The sequence below is a fragment of the Glycine max genome, chromosome 20, assembly GCF_000004515.6.
Source record: "Glycine max cultivar Williams 82 chromosome 20, Glycine_max_v4.0, whole genome shotgun sequence".
NCBI lineage: Eukaryota > Viridiplantae > Streptophyta > Magnoliopsida > Fabales > Fabaceae > Glycine > Glycine max.
In genome coordinates, this window is record NC_038256.2 from 37,302,339 (window position 1) to 37,328,651 (window position 26,313).

At 29.3% G+C, this 26,313-nt stretch overlaps 1 protein-coding gene across 1 annotated transcript; it reads right to left on the reverse strand.

Moving 5' to 3' along the window:
* Nucleotides 1–16,748: 16,748 nt before the first annotated feature.
* Nucleotides 16,749–18,231, reverse strand: LOC100819484 (zinc finger protein ZAT10). Its single transcript, XM_003555940.5, has one exon. It carries the CDS (start codon nt 17,761–17,763, stop codon nt 16,981–16,983), a length of 783 nt encoding a protein of 260 aa, XP_003555988.1. The 5' UTR covers nt 17,764–18,231; the 3' UTR covers nt 16,749–16,980.
* Between the last annotated feature and the right edge of the window lie 8,082 nt (nt 18,232–26,313).

Genomic DNA, 26,313 nt, shown 5'->3' on the forward strand with positions numbered 1-26,313 from the left:
ATTATTCTTTTTGGTTATTACTAAGTTTATCTATTGTTGTTTTCAATTGATAAAATAGTGGAAATACGATATTTAAATTTTGGAGTCTTAGACATTAATGATTGGTTTATAAGAGGGCAAAACTTGCCATTCAAAACCATGAACAGTTTTCAAGGATCAATTGAGTTAATTGAATAAGATGATGATATTTTTCATTCCTACCGATCAAAAATAAATCATGAAAAGATTACTTTTGTTTTTATCCTGTAGATATCTTAGACTTTTTATTTGATATTTTACTAATTTTTTTCCTATTGGGTGAACTTATTTTTTAAGGAAAGTGATATTTCTGATTGTAAGTTGATGTAAGAGTCAGGATTAAATCCCAGACCTTAGTTAAAGAATTCAAATACCAAAACATTTGCAGCAAGAACTTTCGATTCAACAGTTTACTTCTAATTACAAAACCTTCTTCTTTTCAATCAGATTAAGTTACATTATTAAGAAAGTCTATGTAGAATTTAACAATTTTCAAATAAGTTCTCAGACTAAATTTATTTAATTGGTCCTTAAATTTTTTTTAAAAAAAATAGGTCTCTGAAATTAGTTTTTAATAATTTGAAACTACCAAAATTTTTACAATTTATGATAATTTTAAAAATCCTAGAAACTCAATAAAAAAAATTATATAATTAAGGACTTGGTTAAAAAGTAACTATTAAATAATGGTCCGTATATGATAAAAAAAAAATCTACTTAATAACTTAACCATCAAATTATGCTTAGTATCTTAATTAAATTTTGTTATTGATCGATATTTTAGTGAATTATAGTCTTTTTTAAAAAAAATAAAAATTATCTGTATTAATGACTTAAAATTTAGTTCTTTTAAAGTGAAAAAGTTAAAATATATTCCTTGCTAATTTGAAGAAAATTAAGTTGATAAAATATTTTAATTCAAATTAACAATAAACTTCTACTGTCCACTTATATAACTTTTCGGATTTAGTTTAGGGGTGCACTATATAGGATAAAATGTAATAATAACAGTTAATCAAATACTAATGGTTGTATTCACTTTAGAAAAATCAAATCAAAGAATTAAACAACAAACGACAATATTGATCTTGGCATCATCCAAAATCTTAAAAACAAACAATTTATAGTCCTCACTTAACTCCTGTTTTGTCGAAACTTCACTAAATTTGAATTGCAAGCAAACATCACTAAATGTTATACATATCGATGCATGGTGAAAATAGTTATAGAAGTCTCAATAGAATTTAAATTCAAAATCAATTTAAAGTTAATATTACTTAAGGTAAGATCCTTAATTCCTCGTTGAAGAGCGTAAGGATTACATGATGATTTCTGAATTAACTGTTTTTGAAATATAAAAAAGAAAAATAGTGATAAACATTTTTCTAGGAAAATGCTTGTTTTCAACCTCGAGTTGTAGAATATATCTTTCTTGAAGTGTAAAATCTTACATATAAACTCCTCCACTTACTTTCGATGACATTAAAATTACTATTTACAATTGGATAAGCATTCCAACTATTGCTAGCGTGTGTTCGATTCCACGTTCAAAAGATCACTTGATGTTAATATCACGTTAATTTTGTTAAATAACGCAAAAACAATTGTTTATTTTTAAGATGACGTATGTTCACAGTTTGAAGGCGCCCATCAAACATGTTATTAAATTGTAATACACTTTACAAGATTTTGTGTGTGTGTGTGAGGATACACTTTACAAGATTACTCGAGTACTATCACAATTTTATTATAATTGCGTTGCTAATGATTTGTGCCACTTGAATAAGGTGATAAGATAGTACATGTAAATATAATTATATACAGGATAAATGCTACCGAGGAGGATTGAAAAGCCTTTAATTAGTTTCTTTTTACCAAAAGTTTTGACACCCTCTACCCCGATATAATATATATATATATATATATATATATATATATATATATATATATATATATATAACATATAAAAATATTAGTAATCAAATTCACATGTAGGAGTGGGAATAGGTTAGGCCGGTCTACAAGGGCCTACGACCTGACCTACATAAAATCTGGTCTGAACTGACCTATTTAATTAAAAAGTTAGACTCAGACTTTTTTAAGAGTCTATTAAATTAAATAGACCAGACTTAGGCTTATTAAAAAAGTCTTATAAGTCTGATAGGCCGGCCTATATATATATATATATACCAATATATAATATTATTTTTTGGATACAATTAATTTTTTTTTAAAACTATCAGACTTTGATTACACATTACTGCTCCATCACTTTTATTCCTATAATCAAGGACTTTAATTACAATTTAGGTGTGAGTCATGTGCTTTTTTATATTTCTCATTATTTTGATTGACTTTTCTTTTTCTTTAACTCTCCTATTACGTTCATACTCCATAAAATATTAAATATTTATTGTGAAGAAGACTTTTAAAAAGGCTATCAGGCTAGGCCAGACTTTTAAAAAGGTCAAGTCGAGCCAAAATAAAAGTTTTTGATAGGCTATTCCCACCCATGTTCACATGGATAAAAGGTTCACATTCATTTCACTATTATCAATTAAAATTTATTAAAACATACTCGGCTCAAAATAATGCTGTCAAAATTTACAAAAATATTTTGTTAAATCAGTGAGATAAAATAAAATAGACTAACATCATGCAATTAATATAAAAACACTTATGTCCCACTGTCACATCCTATAAGAGCATTGTGTCCCGACGTTCTTCAGCATAAGATTCCTTAAAGCGATTCACCTAGTAATCTGTTCCCCCGAACACAAAGTTCAAAATCATCACAGGATCCAAACACAAATAACACACAGGGAGTGAGTTATCACATTCCTAACTAATAAAGAAGCAAGACAACTAAATACACATATCATATAAACAAAATAAAACTTACTTAAATATAACTCACATAATTCCACCACTTTGTCATTCAAAATTCACCTTTCAATTTTCAATCATCAATCACATTACACAAGAATCACACACTCCGATCAAAACATAATAACACATCAATTCTATAATAAACAATTAACAAGCGTATGCAACAGTTATGCTAAGACTCAATTCTATATGCAATGTGGTACCATGTTAGTGAAAAATCACCCTCGAGCGCTTAGGAGTACATAACAAGACACACCGCACAATGAATTTGTCAGGTCACTCTCACTAAGTAAGATCATAGGGAGATCAGTCAAGGTCACGATGTTTTGCGAGAATGCTCTAACCATATGGGATCAGCATAGGCTTAAAGGAGCACTCAAACCCGGTGACCCCCAAGGCCTACATTTCGAAGAGTCCGTCAGGACCTCTCCCTCCTGATTCAGGTCCAACCCCTAAAATCATTTTATCACACAGACTCCTCTATCTATGAACTGTACAAAACACACGACTCCTCAATTGTTCTCAAAATAGTTTTAACTCGTCACCCTTTAAGGGTCTTAGCATTAACTCGTCACCCTTAAAGGGACTTAACTTTAACTCGTCGCCCTAAAAGGGACTTAACATTAACTCGTCACCCTAAAAGGGACTTAACATTAACTCGTCGCCCTAAAAAAGGAACTTAACATTAACTCATCGCCCTTAAAGAGACTTATAGTTGTGCGATTGTACAATTCATAGTTCATAATTCAATGCACACAACATCTCAATCACATGCATACTCAGTTTATCACATACACTTGATCTCAATCACAATGGTATAATCTCAATAACAATATTATAATCTCAAAGCAACATGTTATTCCACAATTCATCACATATTTCATTCATAGACACTGCTCATGAATTATACAATGCCCACGAACTCACACTCGTGTTTTCAAACACGTTTAACACATCACGCTACAATTTAACATTGGTTCCTAAATAGGAAACCTACAAATTCTCTTTAACATTGTGCATCAACACTTTTTTTCAACGATGGTGAGGATGCTCGGAATCGGGTTGTGAACCTGGTGCTTAAATTTCACGACGATTCAACGGTGAATGAGTCTGAGATCGTCGTTTTTCTAAGACAGATTTGATGATCTATGGAAAAAAGAAAAGATTTTGAGAAGAGAAAAGAGAAAAACGAAAATGAGACGAAGAATAGACACCTGACTTAACATGATTATTTATACCTAGGGTACTCAACCCATTATTTACTCTATATTTATTTATTTATTTATTTTTAATAAAAAGTTTTTTAAATTTATTTACGAAAAAATTGAATGTCCAATGGCACAAGGCTAAAATTTCACATATTGATCCAGACAGATACAACACGTAACTTGTAAATGAAGAAATTATTGTTGAAAGGTTCAGTCAAACTTTTTTTTGGTTTCAAAAAGTGAAGTCAATATGCTGATATACTAAAGGACTAAACTTTAAGAAAACTGTTTAGTAGTAATTAATTATTCGCTCATTGATTTTTCGAGTCCAACATATTTACCTAACTTTACAACATATTACAGTGGCCTAGTTCAGAACCTGTTGACCATATAAATGCTACTACTAATAAAAACCTCTTCCCATCCAACAGACACATTAAGAAAGCACATTGTATTATAGAACCACTCAAGAATATATCATATTCCCATTTGAACACATCCCCATAATAGTGCTAGTCTGCCAGATTTGTTTAAACAATTATCTCACCTCACTCATGCACATGTTTAGGTCCCCCCCATTCCCTGTTTTTCCATAAAGTCTCTTGATAAGGTGCCTAAACTCTTACACATGGTGCTGACTGTATGACTACAAATACTAAATATTCCACCTTCAAATCCTTTTTTTCAGTATATTCCTTCGGCAACACTTGATTCCTTCAACTTTGAGTTTGAGATTGGGCTAGCTCTAGCTGGTTCAAATTCAAAAATGGTATTGTGGTGAAATAGTCCAAACTCATCGTATTCTTGTGAGATTCCCAATAAGGATTAGTCAACGGCTCGTGGTCACGCCGAGTGCCAAAAAGGTGTTGGAATAATATCAAGTCACATTACTCACTTTAATTTGGGTTTAGGAATTACTAAGCCTTTATATATGGTACTAACACCTTTTATTTTGGATAATACCCAGTAGAAGTGGTCACGGCAAAGCAGTTTTTGTTCCTATAAATAAGTACCCGACATTGCTTAATTTTCACCGTTAGAATCTCAAAAGAATATAACCCTCTTATGATGCATGTCCATCTCTATTAATGTTGACCTTGGCTCACCCATCTTTGCCAAAATTTGTATCTTTGAGACTAATGTTTAGACAAAATAAACAAAGAAAAAATAACTTGATTTGGGACTGTGATATAGGGCTACCATTATATATCTCTAGAAAATGTCAATTTCTATATCAACCTAGCTACTCTAGTTTCTTTGGATCACGATATCACAGAGAGAAAGGGATTTGTAGGGTAGGGAACAGCGTAATCATAATAGTGTGTGAGAAACCTGTAACGGTTTAATGCTGCAGATTTTGCGCATAAACTTTGAGATCATAGCTAGCAATGCAAATGGTACTACTTGATTTATTTTCAGACTAATTAAAAACAACAATTGCATTCAGAACTCATCATGCACAAACTAGCCAGTTAAAGAAATTAGTACGGAAATTTAATTGGTGATCTCTGCGTACTAGAATTCACATGGCTTATAATAACATTTGCTGCAACTGTGCCAGTTGAAAGGGGAAAAAAAACCATAAGAAGAATCATACCGTTAGGTAGAACACATAATTATAAATGTTAAATTTATTAAAGCATAATCTTAAAAGTGAAAACAAAACTTTAGACTTAAATCCCACGTATTGAAAGAGACTTAGAGTAATACATATATGATAGATAGTAATATATTTGGCATTAATATAAAATAGACATGTTAATTAAAGCAACAGCTTTTAAAGTTTTAGACGATGTCAGATAGCTTCAAAATATGCATAATCATACAAACTTGTGCCATGAAATGATACTCTAATTATGGGTATCATCTTCAAATTGTTGAGAGATCTTGCCACATAATGACTTTATAAGCATCATTGGATGGTAGCATGCGTTGCCTTTTGCATATGACGTTCATCGTTCCTAGATAGTTCCTACACTGAACGTGTTTGCACAAAGTGAATTGAATGTATAACGTGTCAATATGTGCGGTGGTACGGAGCACTACATTAAGTTTAGCTTTAAGCACCATCTCCATTAATTATTTCTGCTTTTGACAGCAATAAGAAAATGAAAAAAGTCGTACGATATCAAAAACTGCGAATGCATATGGTGCTGTTAGTACAATTTACGAACCATGTTTATCATGATTCATGGCATTGATGAGGTCGAATATATAAAACAAAAAAATAAAATATAGAGCTTAGAAACCATTTATAGTATACTTCTCAATAAATAAAGGTATCAAGATTCAATGCATATGAAACAACTTTAATTACTCGTTTCCTCTCAGCTTTTTATTATATTGTGATAATATGGTTACAATTTTTTAGACTGCGTTTGTTTACAATTATTTCTGAAAGGAATCAGTTTTTTTATGAAAAAATCAACTGTAGCAAATTTTTAGATGTTTGTATAAAAAAAATAATTCAAGAACCAGAATAAGAAAATAATCAGCTTATGCTTTTTTGGAGTTGCTTCTCTAAATAATCACTTGCGATAGAAGAGAGAAACTTACCAAATTAAAACACACAAACTTTCGTCCACGTCAATCTCTTATCAAATTGCCCTCATTTTATACGCTCATCTCTTTCTTTCTTACGTACGCTACCTTTTTCCTTTTTTTGGTGTTTTATCTTCTTTCTTTTGCTACAAATGTTTCTTATATTCTCTTATTGTATCCCTTTGAATTCCTACTGTGTTATTTAAGCATCCAACCGTGACGTTAAACTCAAGTGTAGTGTTGAAGACTTATGTTTGAATTTTTGGTGAAAAAGTCAAAAAGTATGTTTGAGACTAAAATCAATTTAAGTCTTTGAAATCATGTTTAGTTACTCTTCAAAAGTATCATTGAAAAAAATTTAAAAGAAAAAATTACACATGACTCGATTTTATATTCTGTTGGGTAGATAAAATAAAAATAAAATAAAATAAAATATTTAAATTAAAATAAAATATTTAAAATGTTACTAATTGGTAACTTTTTCATTCCCCACCTTTTATTTCTACCCTACCAAACGGAGGGTGGTTTGGTGGTTCCACATACCACAAATACATGCCGGTTGTGAACCCCAAAAATAAGTAGTTCATTTCAATGCACCACTTTTATCAATCTATAAAACTTAACCAATGAGTTAAACAGGTTATGTAAGCAGTTTAACACTTAGCATAACGATACGTGGTCAATTATTTTTTTTATTAATTGTTCGTTTTGTAATATCATATTATAAATGCAATGAATTATTAACAAGTTAAAATCCACAAAAGAGAAAAATATATTTTTCAGTTTTTTTTTAATTTCTTATTCTTATTTTTACAAGTCGCTCTATTTAACTACTAGCTAAGCAAGGGCATTAGTATCCTACACCTCCCCAAAAATCTCAATAATAAAAAATACCCTCAACCTTAACACCTATTCTCCCTCTTTCCTGCGCCATCCAAGCAACCTATCTTCTAGAATATGAACGTATCGCCACCCAAGGTTCAGGTATCCAATTCATGTGCTGTCATCCTCTTGGCAGTGATGCTGCCTTGTCGATGGTGGTGGTTGGACTTGTTGAGAACAAAGTTAGAAGAAGGACAATAATGGGGGGGGGGGGGGGCTTATACATTGGCACATTCAAGTTTGAAAAAGAAAAGAGGGGTCTTGTCACCTATTTTGGAATGTCTATTCTGAAATAGAATATGTTTTCAGAATAGTTATTCTAAAATAAACAAACCTACATTTTGGAATAATTATTTCATAATAAAATAAACACTTTGAAAACTTACTTCGTAATAAATATTCCAATATATAAAAATTATATTCCTAAAGAGTATCCTATTTTGGAATAAGCATTTCGGAATGAAGGTGTCTAATAAAGAGATATTTTTGTCCGCTATAGGCTTTTGGAAAATGCAAGATATAAATGCCCTAAGTCATACGCAAGTCAAGAAAATAAGAGCTCATTTTTATTATGTACCAAGGTGACCCAGCCTATTAAGTACGGTGCTTAAATAGGCTGAACTACTTATATACTCACATATAATTACTGGCATTATTATATACACTTATCCTTTTTATTAGTTTTATTAGTACACTCCCCATTTGATTTTATTTTCCAAAAATATCCCTGAAAACACACTCCCTTTCACTCTCCACAAATCTCTCCCATTGCCTTCTCCAATCTCCACCACTGTCAAAAAAGACTAGGCCTTCTCTACGGATGTTGGCACCATCACAAGGCCCAATGCTTCATTTGTTTTTTGACTTCATATACCAGGATACCACAGCTCGTGAATCATGGGTGCAAATAGCATTGACTTTGAGGGCTCAATCTTCGCAAGAAGAGAGTCTCTATTTGTGCCCAATTCCTCTGCAAGTCCATTAAACCGAGGATTGTTATGCGAGCATATATTTTCCTGTTACTTCGATCTTTTAAAGCAATGTTCTGTTTTATAAACATTGTTTTGATTCAACATCACTACCTTGCTGCAAATTTCATATTTTTCATGCGTTAAACAAAGGGCTAGTAGGCCAAAATAGAAACAAAACTATTCATGGAAGACTATGCCAGAAGCATCCGCCATCAAGAGAATCAAGATGAAAGCTAAAGCAAAATCAAAATTCCTAACAGGTGAACTAAGCTGCAAATTTGATACATTGTAAAGATAAAATACAGTAAACATTGAATATCCTTGTGATGATGACAATGTCTTTGCCGCGGAAGTATGTGCGGCGATATCATAGGCAGTCGCAACCTAATATTTTCATTAAAAGGGGAGTGTATTCGATAAAAGGAGAGTGAGTGGACATAGCAATTCCCTGACCACTTACTAATTTATGAATTCTTTTAATTTTGGGCCTCCAAGTTGTTTCCATTTTAGTCTAGGCTATGCCCAAAACAAAATATTTTAATGGTGTCTTTTTTTTTTTCAAAATTATCTCATTTTAAGTAAGTTTAATTTTGATATATAGCCAATACAAATAGTTTACAGCATCAATCAGTTACAAATTACTGTAAATAGGAATTTTTAATTAATTACTATAAAGGTTTATACTTTTCAATTATATTAGTAAGATTACAGTGTAAAAAAAAACTTCAACATTGTCAATAAAATATACGTGTATATGTTTCTTAAAAAATATTTTAAAATTACATTTCTTACAGAGTGTTCAATCTACTTTGGAATTAAATTTTTTAAAGATATTTTTAATGTTATAAAATGAAATTATTTTAAGAGTATTTAACATGTTTCAAAATTAAATTTGTAAAATAGAAATTTAAATTTTTTATATATCCAATTTTTTTTTAAAAAAATTAATACATTGAAAAAAAATTGTTTTATAAAATACTTTTTCAATGTATTGTTGCATAATTAAATTTCTGGAAGTATTTTGAATATATTAGGCAAACGTAGTTTCAGAATGTTTTGTTTAGTACTTTTAAATTATTGAAATTCTATTATTTATATTTAAACATTTTATTATACATAATAATACTTTTAAAATAAAAGAAAAAAATTAAAATGCAGTATAACTAGCAGAAATTGATTATACAAAAACACAATTCCACATTCTTAACGAGCCTATGTCTTAAGCCCAACAAGATCAACGCTTTGCCTCTCCATGTTCATGTGTGGGCTAAGTACACAGTCTGTCTTAGCCTTTTTGTTATCTAAACCTCTAATATTACTAAGTAAGCTCCTCTTCTCCTTTGTTTTGTATATAAATTTACTTAATTATCTTTCTCTTTTATTCATTTTTCAATTAATTCCATTTTTCATCAGGATACCTTTTTTCTTCCATAAAATTTATTTCCCTCTATTTCTCTAACCTCTCTCTTCCGAAAACAATTTTTTTTCAATTCTTTTGTTCATTGTTGAACTCCTTTTGTTTTTCCAGAAATATAATTTTTAAATTTAAATTTATGAGTCATGCTCGTATACTAGATTAGGCATTGTTTTTATGAAGAAGAAAAGGAAGAAAAATAAATTTGTAATGAAATAAAATAAAAAATACTGGAAATTAGTTTTCAAAGATAGATACATAGAATGAAAAATAAAAAACAGAGACGAGCAAAGATTGAGGTAAAAGAGGAATGATATAGAAAACAACTGTACGTGTATATAGGTTACTATGAAAAAAATACACGTGCATTGTAAAAACACCTTCACACAAGTAACCAATAGTGTTTTGTCACGTGAATTGGTAAGAACCAAAAAATTTCATATATAAAAGTGTACATGTGGTGTTGAGCTCTATTTAATCAATACTTCAATAGCAAAAATAATTATGCAGATCAGATGATACTTCATAATCCTATTAACCTTTTGTATGAAACTCGCTCGGAGACTATGATGACTATCAAATTAAAATTGTAGAAGAAACAGTATTTGAGGAAGTATATATACTTATATCAAACAGAGATATATATGCAATAATTCTTTATTTGTTACTTTGCATAATTAATCGGTTTAAGTTAGTGTTTAATATGCCTTTATAAAAAAATGTTACTGTTTAATATAATTAAAAAGAAATATCTGCTTGAGGAATATTTATTACTGCATCATCGTTAAATGTCTACCTTAGATAAATTATTTACAGCCAGTAAAATAAATGTTTATGGATGCATTGGTGACCTTAACCATAAACGAATTAATGACATTTAATTGAAATAAGTAGGCATAACTGAATTGTATTGGCCTCAAAATTCTCTGATTACCAAATGCAGTGACACACCCTTTCCCCGTAAGGATGATAAACACATAATCTTCTTTCCAGCAAAAGCAAGCCCTAATAAATCATATCAAATCGAGCCACTAGTTGATAAAACCGTGTTATCTGTATTTTCGTTAAAAAGAGAAAATAAAGGTCATTAAGCACATAGCAATTGACGATGAACCTAAACTGTCTGGCATAGACTCTAAATCTATTAAATCTCATATTCGTCTTATTTGACTTAATAACCGTTTGGTTTTGCCATTTGGCCAAATATAGTTATTCAATTTAATTAATCCCTGGATAGAATTTGGTTCATATGATTGAATGAACAAATGGGTGTTTTTATTTTTGATCATCGCCTCCGTCCCAAACAAGCCATTGCCCGTGGCAACTTAGTAGAGGTTGGAAAAGTAAGCAAAAAGTTGAAGATTATGTCATTGCTTTCCTGATAAATTCACTCTTTCACTGTAAGTTTGCATGCTCGTTCTTAAAACTTAACTGAAAGTAAGGATAGTTTATATTTGAGTTCTCTTTCTCGTGTAGAAAGATGTATTTTATTTTTTATTTTGTGATACATATCTTTACCTTTCATATCAAATTAACATTCTTTTTATTAATTAAATAGTAATTTAATAAAAGAAGTTTTCTTTCTTTAATTTTTTAGTTAATGCTTGTTTTTTTTAATTCAATGATAATAAACATAATGATATATTTGAAAAATTACATATAAAATATTCCTTTATCAATTAAATCAACTTTTAAGATATTTTAAAACAAAATTTTACCTACATATACTTTTACCTTTTTAATCTGCATTTTATTATTAAATCTATTTTATTTTAAATTTGTGTAAATTATTGTTGAGTTAATATCAAAGTATTTAATGGCTGTTTTAATAAAATTCAATTGGTAGAAGGAATCATTAAAGGAAAAATTGCTCTTAAAATAACTTTGATTTCTCTCATATTTATTAATTCAATTCAATTAACCATTTTTAAAATTTCCATTTTTAGTATTTTATTTACATTTAAGAATGCTCCCAAATATACCTATTTAATTAATATGACGTTGGACCTTAAGTAACATATCAATTCCATACATCATATAAAGACAGACATAATATCAACCAGTTTGTTTAAATTTATTTATTAAAATAGATATTATTTATTAACATAAACTAGCCCCGTAAATAAGTGTCTATTCTAATAAAATAAATGATTTTATATTTTTTTAGTGTGTTTATCTAAATTATTTTTTCTTTAAAAAATAAATTTTTTAGCCCTTAAAATATAGTTTAAACCACTCTTTAATTTCTCTTTAAAAAAAACACTCTTTAACTTAAAATCTATTAAAGGAGTTAATAATCTGATCAAAATATATATAAATGTAAACTACAAACAAAATTATCCTAATCGAAGAGTCAAAGGTTAAATACACTAAAAATTTGAAAGAAAAAAAAACATTGTATTTGACTAAATTTTAAGAATTTAGTTTTTAATATTATGAAAATATAAAATATTACATTATTTTTATTTAATTTTATTTAATATATGCTTTAAATTAAAATAACATCATTTTATTTAGTTATTATCGTTAAATCGTGATTAATCTATTAAATCTTAAATAAATTTTTTTTAAAAAAAAAACATTTCGGAATACAACACTGATTCATCAGTCCTCAGTCTTCACTCTGTCTGCCACCTACTAGGCTGCTACCAGATGTATTACTTTGGGAGAGGCAGCTCACTGAATTTAATGTTTCTTACTCCTGTCACTATATATTTCAAAAGTCAATATACGTGACAATATAGTCAGAAAACTCCGACTACGCATATCACCTACAATTACAAACATACTAACATATATCCATGATTATCATGTTAATCATTAATTAATTTAAATAATAGTCAGTAAGTGACGAAAGCAACACATCATTATAATTAAGGACCCTCTTCCGTTAATACAAGAGTTTTCACTTCACTTAAGAATTAAGAAACATTAATTAATACTAATATGCAAAATCAAGAAACGTCTCTTCTAATTAATTGATGAATTAACTATACATAAAAAGTATTTCAATTTTTTTTTATAATGATTGCATTGAGATTTAAATATATGATCTTATGTATTCAACACACTACACCGATCCTAATGGGTTGGAAGTATTGCTAAATGTCGAAGAGAATGATTTTTTTTCCGCAAAAAAGTGATATTATTTTTTTAATAACACGCATAAGTAGATATTATGAACTTGAATTTTTTCAACTGATATTTTTAACAAAATTAATAAATTAATATTTATTGATAAAAAAAACATACACAAGTGTTGTTTGAGTTATTGTCATAAAATTAATTGACTGAGATAGAACTAAAGAAGTGGACTAACAGAAACAAATTAATGAATGCACAACAAAATGGTGTTTCTTTCACGTTTCTCATGCCTTTCTTGAACGTTTTTAAGTCTTCTTGAGATCCACGTACATCTTAAATTATTTCCCATGAGTTTTTTCTTTGGAGATTACTTAAATCATTAATTAGTTTGTTTCTTGGGAAGGTAGTAGTGGTACAATATTGAAGAAACTGACTTATGCTGCTTTTCCATTCTAAAAAGGCAAAGCAAACGCAAGAAAGAGCTAATTCATCCATATTTACCTCCCGTACGCAAAGGACACAAATTCCTTTGATCTTATCGAAGCCTCTGCATCTTTCTTGAGTTTCTTCCCCTCAGATTTTGTAAAGGTGTACGTGGATCATGCCTTGTAGTTAATGTGGCTTCACACAATGGGAAAGCAGTTTAATTTATTTATACTCAAATCATGATTTAAGACTTAATTAAAATCATTTTCAAATGCAAATTAACTTGACTTTGTCAAATATGTTATTTATGCAAGAAACTCGGTTTTTATTCCCCAAAATAATTTCAGGATATGCAAATTATATATAATATTCAAATTAACATGCGCTACTTAATCCATGCAACAAGGTTATCCTTCAAGTTTTGTCATGTTCATGTATACCCTCTGGTATATCCACTATGATAAGGAATATTATACATGTTGCTTTTGAAACTTTCTTCCTTTAAATACATTGGCAGCCTTTATAATGATCCTATATATTATTTATTTACTCTTTTATTCTAAAACAAAAGAAAAGAAACGAAATAAGAAAAAGAAAGCAACCTTTTAAAAAATTTCGTCACAAAGAGATTGCTCCGTTTTCCTGAATTTTATTTTCAATTGCTATTTGGATGAGATTTAATTTATTTAGGATTTTTGAAGGGTTATGTCAACCCTTAAAAGTCTTCTCCCATTCCAATTGGAAGGGTATAAACTAATTAAGAGAACGTGTTTATTTTAAATTAAAATTTGCAAGTTATATTTATAAGCATTATAAAATTACAATAGATAAAACAATTAATTATTGTAAGGATTTAATTTTGTAATTTTTTCTTAATTACTTTTCTATTTTATTTTTACATTATTTTGATTAACAGGAGCATAATTCTGTAGCTCTATATTTTTAAAATTTCGATTAAAACAATTAATCTCTCAATCTCCTTTCCTTCGTTCAAAAGCTTTCAGAACAATAAAATAAAATAAAAATTGAGTGTCAAAAGCAGTACTACTAATGTGCACTCAAGCTTCTTCGCATAAACGATTAAGGACATTCTACTTCAATTAATTTGCATGCAAATTTACTTATGGAAGGCTCAATAACGTATGTGTCTGGACTAGCATACAGTATAAAATATGTTAGAGAAAGAAGACCGTGTTTGGAGGAACCGACCTTGACAACACGACACGCATGGCATAGGATTCACACTCCTTCAAGTCACAAACTTCTTAATGTTAGTTTTTTCACAATTTTATAAGTATCCCATGTCTTCATAATAAGCATATGTAATTTATTATGTGAATATTTAGTTAGTATCATGTGAAAAATCTGTTTCTGATGTGATTCATATTCTATTCAAGTTTAACTCTAATATTTGAAAACTGTTATAACCGCATATAGAATAACGCATAAGGCTACTTTCTCATCCAAAAGCTTTGGAAAATTATATATATACTTGCTCACAACTCAATTAACGTAGCTTAGTTGAATGCATTATTAGTACACTGTACCACACGCGCGTTGTTGAAGCATTCCCCACACGTCTTGCCAGATGCAACTCGGTCATGAGATAACTACTTACAATTTAGCTAGAAGAGCTTATTGTACTCATTCCTTCGTAAAGTGTTAATTAATAACGTACCCACCCGGCCAAACAGATCAAGAGTGGTGATCTGGCTACATTTGGTTGAATATTAGGATTACTTTTTAGTTAATTAATACATTATTACTAGCACTAAATTATATTTAAGAATGAAAGAAAAGTTACGGACCTGTAAAAAACTGAGAAAGATTTGGGATTTTTGCATTGACTTTTAAAAAAAAAAGAAAAAGTAAAGGAGTATTTGGATCCACCCTAACTTTGATATCTCAAACCTTATAGTATTAATTATAAAAGAATTAGAAAGTAGAGTTTAGGGGTAAGTACTTTTCCCTGTTACTTACAAGGCTGTGGTAAAAATTAACATCTCTTGTCTAATACAAGATTCTGGATAGTGGATACGTACAAAGACTTGTTATTAATTAGTGGGTAGATAGATTTGCCAACCCAATAACAAGTGTCCTTAGCCACAAAATAAAGCGGTTGCAAATTTGGTATAATGATACCAACATGTGCATTAAAGGCAGGAACCACATGGCAAGGATTTCGGTTCAACCCACCTTAATTACCCATTGCCCTAACATGACATTGCACAACTAATTGTGTGTAGCCTTTCATTAGCACTTTTTTTTTTCTCTCATTTAAATTCTAGATCTTTATGCGAGATATAGTGGACTTGCAACGGATTAATTATCAAAAATTAAAAATAACAATCAGTGGGACTTTCAAATATGCTGAAATTTTTTTAATAAACTCCATTAATGAATACAGTTCATTTAAGCTGTCAAAAAATAACCTAATTAAACAATAATAATTAAGCAAGCAAATTTTGTTCCTGCTGTCCCTGCGTTGTTCACGCGGCATGCAGTGGATGTTTTTGGGCCCAAGTAAAACCCCACCATGCTGATTATTTTTATTGGAGAAAGACCTTGACTTAATCCATCCTTAAGTGGTCAATTAATTTGGGTCTCAGTATACCACCCACCATTATTAATAGACTTCTCATATATTAATTATATGTTTTATGATGGTGGGTTATTTGGTAGTATTAGATTCGACTCTCTTTTAAGGTGCAAATTGGTAATATAATCATAATCCATTCTAAATATATGAATTGGAAAAACAAAAATTGTGTAGAAGATGTCAAAATTTTAAATTCAGACACGTGTCTTTTACCACATTTAACGTGGTCTAAATTCAGTTTTCCATTTGTTTTTTTTTTTGCTTTCTCTCATTTCCTTCGGAATTGTATGTATTCTGCAACTTGTACTTGAATCTGACCACTAGAAAGCGAAACCAATTTAATGAAGAATCTTATTAATTTTCTTATTACTCAAAGTAACATACATATGACCAGTAAAAGAGAGACAATCAAGTTCAATTGAGTAAAAAATAGATTAATAATTTTCCTTGTAATTAATACAAGAAATAAAAAATATTTAATTTCAGATATACTTTCCTTTTCACGTAAAAAAAATCATTAGTTAAATCCGAAACCATAAATCAGTAAATTTTAATGATCAATATTTGAATGGTTGATAAAAAAAAAAAACAATTTAAATTTAAAGATAATATATAAATTAAATTCACGCACCAAGTTCTGAACAAGCCAAGAAATAAATTTATATAGGAATCTGTATATGATGGGAATTAACTTATATTTATCTTTGGCATAAACATTACTGATGAAAGCAATTGTTAGATTGAATCAATGACAAAGAAGAGTCCAAAAGCAATGAACAAAATTTGTCTGTACAGAGTAGCAGAAACAAAATCCCAATCCCACCTATATACTAAAAAAAAACATAAAATGAAAATTAAACTAACTGGTTTGAATTCATAATCATATTCGCGATATACCAGCAACAAATTCAATTTCAATCAATTTAAAATAAAATTCTGCAAACAAATCTACGCGGTTTCATCATCTTCCCCTGTAAACAAACGCGGCCTCTTGGCGGTTACCGGCAACGGGCTTTCCACCTCTTGTTCACCGCCTACCTTCTTCTTCCCGAAATCAAACCCCATCGGCGACCAGAACTCCGTCAGCGGCGCCGGAAGGTTCAGGTCAAACCCACGGAGCGTGTGGGAGGAGGAGGCAGCGCCGCCGTCGGAGGTAGTGGCGCCGCTGCTGTTGTTTCCGTTGGCGTTGCTGTTACTGTGGTTGTTCCCGCCGTCGTAGTGGCAGCGCTTGTGGCCACCCAGGGCCTGACCGGTAGGGAAACTCTTGTGACAGATGGAACACTCGTGCATCCTTCCGCCGCCGACGGTGGAAGCAGAAACGCTGTCGTTGGCTAGGGCAGAGACGGAGGCGGTGGGGTTGGATTCCGACGAGGCCTTGCGGTGGCTGGCCTTGTGTCCACCGAGTGCTTGATAAGAACCAAAGGCCTTGTTGCAAACGGTGCACCTGTGTGTTAGTTTCACCGGCGGCGACGCTTCTTTGTCTGACAGTGAAGAAGACGGTAATTGGGTGTTGTTGTTGTGGATGTTTCTGGTGTTACCGCTTTGTGCGAGCATGATGAGGCAAAGAGCGAGGTACTCTTCCTCCGTCTCAAAACGCGGTCGTTTGGAGCGTTTCCTTTTAGCCCAAGGCTCACGTAAGTGAAGGTCAGCCTCCTCGTCCTCCTCCTCTTCTTGGTAGCCACGGAACGGAGTGGTGGCTGCTGTTGGTGAATTCAAAGCCTCCAAAGCCATTCAAAGAGAATTGAGCCAACTAGTTTGGTGTTTGGTGTTTGGTGTGTTTGCCTAACTAGGTGTACACTATGACCATGTAATTTGAGTGTCTTGTGTGGAGTTAGTGGATGTGAGCATAGAGCCTTTATATAGGGATGTTATGATGAAAAGAGTGAAGTCGGTCAACTAAAGAGCGAGTGAATGAAATGGATGACTTAGAAAAAGTCAAAACTACGTTACGTAAGTACGTCTGCCCTATCTTTACCCTTTTTTTTCTCTCTCTCTCTCTATATGTATGTACATCAATTAACCCCACGCCACACCTAGGTAATGGTTGTGGTTATGAAGACTGAAATTGAGGGAATCTAAATCATCGTGTGTGTGGGTGTGGGTGTGGTTGTGCCAGTCATAGTTTTCTCGTTGCCCTGCGTGTAAAACACGATATTCATTTTTATTATGAGATGCTGTAATGTAACTCGAATTTTCTTCCCTCAATTTGGATTATAATTTATAAAACGTGTCAATCTTGGGGCGTGCTCTTTTACCCTTCTTTAGATTGGAGCTTTGGATTGGAATTAGTACCTTTTTTTTTCTTATTAAAAAAAAACCAAGTTGTCCGGGATTATAATGCCAGCTTGGTCTTTTGAATGTCAACCAAATGCGTCATGACTTATTCAGAAGAAGAATACTAGTTAGTGATTTAGTATTTACTTCTTTTAACATATTATTATTATTATTTGCACATAAATGGTAACGCGGCCATGTTTAATCTTGTTAAAAATAAATTTGTTGTTTTTTTAAACCTCTTTAGACATTTTATTCGTGCAATATCTTTCTTTATTCACAATAATGTTTTTGGTCAATTGTGAATCATTTAAGATTTTAATTATTCTGGTAAGTGGTAACCGTCAGTAAAATTATTTATTTTATTCTGGTAACCCTTTTATATTCAATTTTCAATAACTAAGAAAACGTTTAAAATATTTATTAAATTGATGTATGAATTCTCTTTACGCATGAGTTTTGCATCCTTATATCCTATTTGATGTAGGTAGAACATTATAAAGGAACCATGCTAAATTAGATATTTAACTGTTTGTTTTTGAAAAAGAAAAATTGAAGATGTGAACTGGGAGGTAGATTTAGACGCCTCGTGGCGATAAATGGAAAGGTCTCCTTCCCTTGGGCCTTGGCGTCATGGCTTTGATCACTGTGGTGCCTTTAGACTTTCGTGGTTTAGGCAACCACTTCCACTGCTATGCTAATGCTATCAGTGATCGTTTATACGTTAGTTGGCACACTACAACTACAACTACAACTAAGCAAACAACTACACCACCACCACGTGCCACCTCTATCTATGACTTTTCAAGTACTTTTATTTCCGTGATCGCTTGAATTTAATACTCTCTTGTAATAATTTATCTTAAAATAATTATCACTTTAATTTTTTAATATAATATAAATCATTTTTTATTTATATCTCTTATAATTTTAATAATAAACAATAAAATTTATAAATAAATTATTAATAATGTAAAGTTAATTTTATAACATTATCATTCTCTTTTATTTATTTATTGTATGATGAAATGTTAATTATTTTGTGATGGAAGAAATATTTATCAATTCTTTTTTTTATTGACTAAGAATGAGAATAAGAAACATATTTTTTATATATAAAATATTTTTTTCGGAAGTATTCAAAAATTAAAATTTTGAAGGTATCTGAAATATTTTAATCTAAAAATTATAAAATACGGGAACATTTTACAATAACAGTATATTCCAATAAACTCATAAAAAATATCAAAATTGTTATTAACAGATGAGAAGATCAGTTAGAAGACGTATTTAAAGTAATTTTAGAATAATAGAACCTTAATTCTTTCTTTGCTATTTTTCTTAATTATTTTATCTATTGTCTCATTTAATTTGAGGTTAATTGTAAATATTAAATAATTAAAGTCAAATTAAAAAAGATATACAACACTTCCTAATAATGAACTACTATGGATGAGGAGAATCATAAATGTTGTGAAACCGATTTTGTCAAAATGAGATCAACGTGATTCTGCCAAATCACAATTTTATATTTTAGATTTTTAATTAATAACTATTTTATAAAAATATTTACAGTTGACACACATTTTATGCATATTAATATGTGCAACTCCTTTTCATGACAAACAGAAGTGCCGTTTGAGTGAAATTTACGTGGAAGAAAACATAATTAGACTTTTTATTAATGACTCTTGTTTTAAAATTTAAACTTCAATGGGAGTTTAGTTTTTAAAACTTTTGACTAACGATGGAGTTTTCGTTTTAAAAATGTTTTTCATTTTTTTATAAAATGAAAATATATATTCAACTGATAAAAACTTGAAACAAATGGTAAGTATTAATATTTTAAAAGTTAGAATGATCATTAAAATAATAAATACAGATTTTATAAGGTATTAATTTTAACATGATTACTAGTAACAATTAAATATATCATATATTATATAATGTGTTATATTTAATTTCATGTCATATATATATAGACATATCAGGTGAAAAAGAGTATTTTATTATGAGAAGTAAGAGAATTAAATAATAATTCTTAATATTAAATACAAATGAGAGAGTTAATATTAAATACTGGTTCCTATATATATATATAAGTTTACTTTAACAAAAACTCGTGTCTATATGAACTGCATCGGTTAAATTCTCAGTTCTCACCAGTAGCTAATGACTACATATGATTAAACAATTATCACATCATCAGGTTGGAAAAGAAAAATATCACATCATATATATTTTCCATTATTAGAATTTACGTACATTATAAAATTGATTGTGTGCATTCTAGAACGATAACGGAAAAATATGGAAAGGCGTGTGTGTGTGTGATTTATTTTAACGTGTCAAGCGAGAGAGTGAGTGAAGACTGGAGTGTGGCATATGGTGAGAGAGAGAGTAGCTGCTTCACCGACGCAACAAAAAAGCGTTTGGTATATTGACACGCAACGCATATAAGTTCTTCCAATTGGTGACACGTTGCACCTTCAAGTCTCAATAGCTTGCTTCCACGTGTTCTGGATAACCGACAAACATCATCATATCATTCATACTAATCACCAAATACTAAGCACTGTCGTTGTTTAATGTATTTCAACTGCGCCCATAGAAGAGTGAGCTAATATAGAATAAATAAAAAAATAATACCATTTATTTATAACTAACTGATTAGATTTTGTTTTTGGTTACACATAATATATTAATATTAATGTTGTACTTGTTATTGGGGTGTTACAGTTTACGATTTTTAAAGATTAGATTGAATATATGCATTGTCGTGAGTGGGGATGGATGAATGGTTACTACTTGCATTGGCATACTGTTTTCCTTTTGTTGCATTGCATATGTATTGCATCAATACTGTTCTTTTACACTTGGCATCGTTCACTGACAAGAGCTGCTGAAAGCTCTCCTAAACCCCACGGATATGAACCACTGAGTACTGAAAACAGGTGGAAGTGGGATGAAGAAGAATTGACTATACCATGCCTAACACAACACCAAACCAAACACTTGTATTATCACGATCGAAAAAGAAATGTACTACATCATATTTTTTATTTTGATATTTAAACTTAAACATATTTTTAAGTCTCTATAAAATAAACTAGCTATAAATTTAATCATAGTCTTTATAAATTATAAAAAATTAAAAATAATTATTCTATTTCTCTACTATTATGTGGCATTTGTTATATAACTACTTCCGTGTTTGATAGAAAGTTAAGTGAACATTCCAAAAATGATACCTATTAATATCTAACACTTGTTAACTACTTATTTAGCAGTGAACTCTCACAACGATAATAAGACTCATGGCAATTGAGGGGTGGGGGGTTCTATATGTGTAGGAAGGGGATGAGGAAAGAGGAAAAAAGACACAAAGAATGTGAGAGAAGAAGAGAAACACAAAGAATGAGAGAGACAAAGAGGATTATATATAGTAATGGAATTAATAATAAGATATCATGACGACAATATTTTGTACACAAAAGATGAGGGTCGAGGAAAGAAATAAAAAAAATGGAAAAACTTGACACGGGAAACATAATATTCAAACTTAGTGTCAGTCTAGTTAATGCTAATTAACTATAATTAACTCAAAAAGATTAATATTAAGCAAAATGTTTTGTTAGAGTCAACTTAGTGTGAATCTCTCTAGCATTAACCTCAATATTCTTTACTATTTTTAATGCATTTTATTGTACCATTAAAATTAGCATGATGAACAAGACCAACACTAACTTAAATACCTTGATTAGATTCAACATGGGCTTTGAGCTGACACTATTTTCAAATTTAATGTCGGCCTAGTTAATGCTATGTATTTTAATATTAGAAAATTAAATAAAATGAGATTTAAAAGTTTGCATCCACGTAGCGTCAGCTAGAACGACATTAGTATAATCAATGTTGTGGTAAACCCTAACCTTTTGACTCTAATATGCACATTTCTCGTAGTGTCACATAATAAAAAAACAATTAAAGCATAAATATATAATTTTACAAATTTTGACAAAATATTTTAAAGTATATGAAGTTAGTAAAAAAGGCTAAAATAAAATATAATATTTGAATAGGCCGGTTAAAATAAATAAAAAATATGTCACTGTATAGCAAATAATAATAGATTATAACAATAGTTTTTTAACATACACTAATTTGTACTAAAGTAATATCAAATAATTGATATACATAATATATATTAAGCACATATGAATATTAAATATACAAGTTTTAACACCTTTTATCTGAAGAAAATATGAGAATAAAAATGCAAAATTACATCACTTGGTAAGAAGTAATAGTTAAAATTTAAATAATTCTATAATTTATTATACATATATAGATTTTGTTACTTAATTATTTATAATTTATATTTTAATTTTCTCTTTAAAATATATTTTTTATTATACAAGATTTAAATTACTCATGCATCAATTAGGAAAAAAAATTCTAGATGGGCTTGCAAACTTAGACTCCCTATCCCATTGGGCTTCGTTTGATATGTAACCCAACATCGGTGATTCCTACCAACCAAAAATAAGATAGGTAAAATTGTATTTTTGGTCTCCAAATTTGTCTCCATTTTTTATTTTGGTCCCCTTTTAAAATTATTGACGAATTTTGTTCACGTGTCAGTCATGTTATGATAATTGACACCTGTCATATTCTGATTGACGAATGACAACAACAATCCATTTCATCTTCAATGAATTCAACATTCAATCAGAACATGACACGTGTCAGTCATCATTCAATAAGAACGTGACACATGACAATCAACATTCCTTTATAACAGTCAACGTCTAATTCTGGACTGGAGGACTAAGATTACGTAATTGCATAAAATAGGAGGACAAAATTCGTCAATAACTTTAAAAAGGGACCAAAATTAAAATTGGAGACAAATTGAGAAACAAAATATGTAATTTTGCCAATAAGATAAGACAAACATTGGTGGACTTCTACGAGAGACTGAGATAGAGATTTTTTTTTGGATAAAATTGAGATAGAGATTTTGTGTCTGTATTTGGTTAAAAGGGTAAATCTACATCTGACTTTAAAATATTTTAGTTTGTTTGGTTTGCAAACTAAATTTCAATTGAATTTGAGTTTGAAAGTTACGTACGTTTTTCACTTATAATAAATTAAGGAAAATGTTAAGAGGTATTATAAGGACATTGATTAAAAAACTTAAAATATAAATGTTTTTATTGGGAGATAAAAAGTTATACTGCCTTGTGATCTTTTTTTATATTTTTTTATGATTTATATAATAAATATTTTCTCAATTTAATTTTATAACTAATGTTCCAAGAATGCTTATTACCAAGATATATAAATTAATAATTAAATGCTCAAAAGTTATATTCTTTTATTCATAGTTAAATGCGCTTTTAAGAAGAAACAAAAACTTTGAAATAAGCCAGCATTAGCTAAGCAAGATATCGATAGTAAATAGTAATTTTTTTTTGGTAGAGTAGTAAATAGTAATTTGAAATCTTCTTATTTTTCTTTTTACTTACTGAATGGAAAAAGAATAAATCTATTTTATATTTTTAAGATATAAAAAATGCTAGTGGTAGAGAATTTGCTTATGAATGAGGTAATGTCCTATATTGTCTTGTATAGGCTAGTTTGAACAAGTGTGTGCACAGGTGGAACTATCAGCGGTGGGGTCTGAAAGGTTTGGTTACACTTGGCAGGTTATGTGCCTTGAATTGACATGAAGGTTGGCCACGAGCCCTGAGTGTTATGGTCCCAACGGAAATGCAACCAAGGAATATTTGATTTGGTATTTTATTTTCATTGAAAAAGAAAAGATGAAGATTAACGAATGTAACTCAATTAGTAATATACGTTTAAGTTTGTGACAAGAATTTTTTATTTTCACATGTAGATTCTTTGAAGATTCTCTGAGAGATGAAGAGTTATTTAAGTATAATTCAATTCCGAATCGAGTGATTATGATTTTTGTTAATAAAAGTTAACAATAATATTGATGATATATCATATTTCAGTCTTGGCCTTTAAAACACGCATGCAGAAGATATTTGCAGAATGAAGATTGGGAACACGTGTAAATTATGTCTTTTGAACAGAATGCATGGCTTTGGCAGTACCAAGGTTTGGAAAGAAAGAAAGGGTTTTTCACATGCTTCAGACTCTTCTTTATTCGAGTGGATGATTATCATTTATCGGTCAACCTGGCCTATCCCTCTTTTCTATTGTTCGTCACTACTAATCATCAGCCCTATCACAAAATTTAAAATAGAAAGAAAAACAATCATACCAGTAGATATTTTAGAACATATATATATATATATATTTTGGAGTGAGAATATGAGAATAATTAATATTATATTGATGAAATGGTCATGTATGCAACTGTGTCTTTGATGGCCAATGTTGTGCAATTTATGTTGGTTTTATCTCTACTCTAGCATTCTTGGTGAAATGTAATTTCATTGTATTATAAAGTTTAATTTAAGCATTTATACAACTCTAGAACGGTTTTGCACATAGACTTTGGGCATGTGTAACAACTCAAGACTAGGTGTAGCGGATACAGTACTGATTTTTTTTAAAAGTAAAAATACATGTTCATATATGAATTCTAAGTTTCTAACAAATTACAATTCCTCACAAACTTAGCCTTGAGGTGTATTTTATTTTAAAAAAAATATTTTAGGATATAAAACAAAAAAATACAATAATAAAAATTAGATATAAACATAGTTTCAAACTAACTATATTAATAAGCTTATAAAAGTAGAAGAATAAGATGTAATTTAAATATTAAGATTATAAAAAATAGTATAGCACCTTTTAAATATTTAGTGAAATAAATATGATTAGTATAATGATTTCATAAATTACATATACGTACATATGAATTTATTTCAGATTATTTTGAATTTATTTCATAATTATATATAAAATCATCAGAAAAAAGTTTATCTTTTTGCTGCATGATAAAAATAGTTTACTCACTCACAATACAAAGAGTTTTCTCATGATTATTCAGTAACAAATGGTCACTTATAATAAATTTGTTAATTTTTATCATAATTATCTTTAAATTTATATTTAATCATGATTTTTAATTAGTTGATAGTATATTTTTTATACTGTACAAAAATTAAACTCTAAAATCATATCCAATTAAATAATAAATTTAATAATTTTATATTGTTTGATATTTTTATTTTTTTTATTTCTTATCCAAATTTATGACTTATATTAAACTGATCGAACCCATTTATAAATAAAAATTAAAAAATAATTTATAATACATGCCAATCTATCTATCTATACATAATAATGTATAACACTACATTATTATTATGCATGCATTCTAATAATATTTTAATTAAACTCTTCAAATTATTATGCATAAATATAATATTTGATAAAATTAGTTAATAAGTTAGTGGAAAACTTATAAGCTAACAAAAAACTTATAAACAGTTAGAAACAAAAAACTCATAAACAGTTAGGAGCTGAAAAGTTAAAAGATAATTAATTTAACTGAAAGTGTGTTTTAATAAGATTAATCGATAAGTTAACTGATAAACGTCAAATGACATCAAAATATATATTTTATATTTCTAATTTTTGAATTTTATTTCTAATAACTTATCATATTAAAAAGTAGGATAATAAATTTTTAAATTTTATATTAAAAATGATAAAATTAAAATTTCATTTGTTTTGGAAAAGTGAAATAAAATTTAATAAACTTTATTAGAGTTATATTGTTTAAAATCATTTTTTAACATTTAAATACTTTATTAATAATATTAATTTAAAACAAAAAATAAAAAAGTATTATTTATTTATAATATTTTCTTAAATATTCATTTAAATATTTATAATGTTAACTTTTATAATAATTATCTTAAAATTCATACCAATTAATTGACCGTGTATGTTTTTTTTTTTACATTAACAATGTACAAAAATTAAACTCTAAAATCATATCCAATTAAATAAGAAATT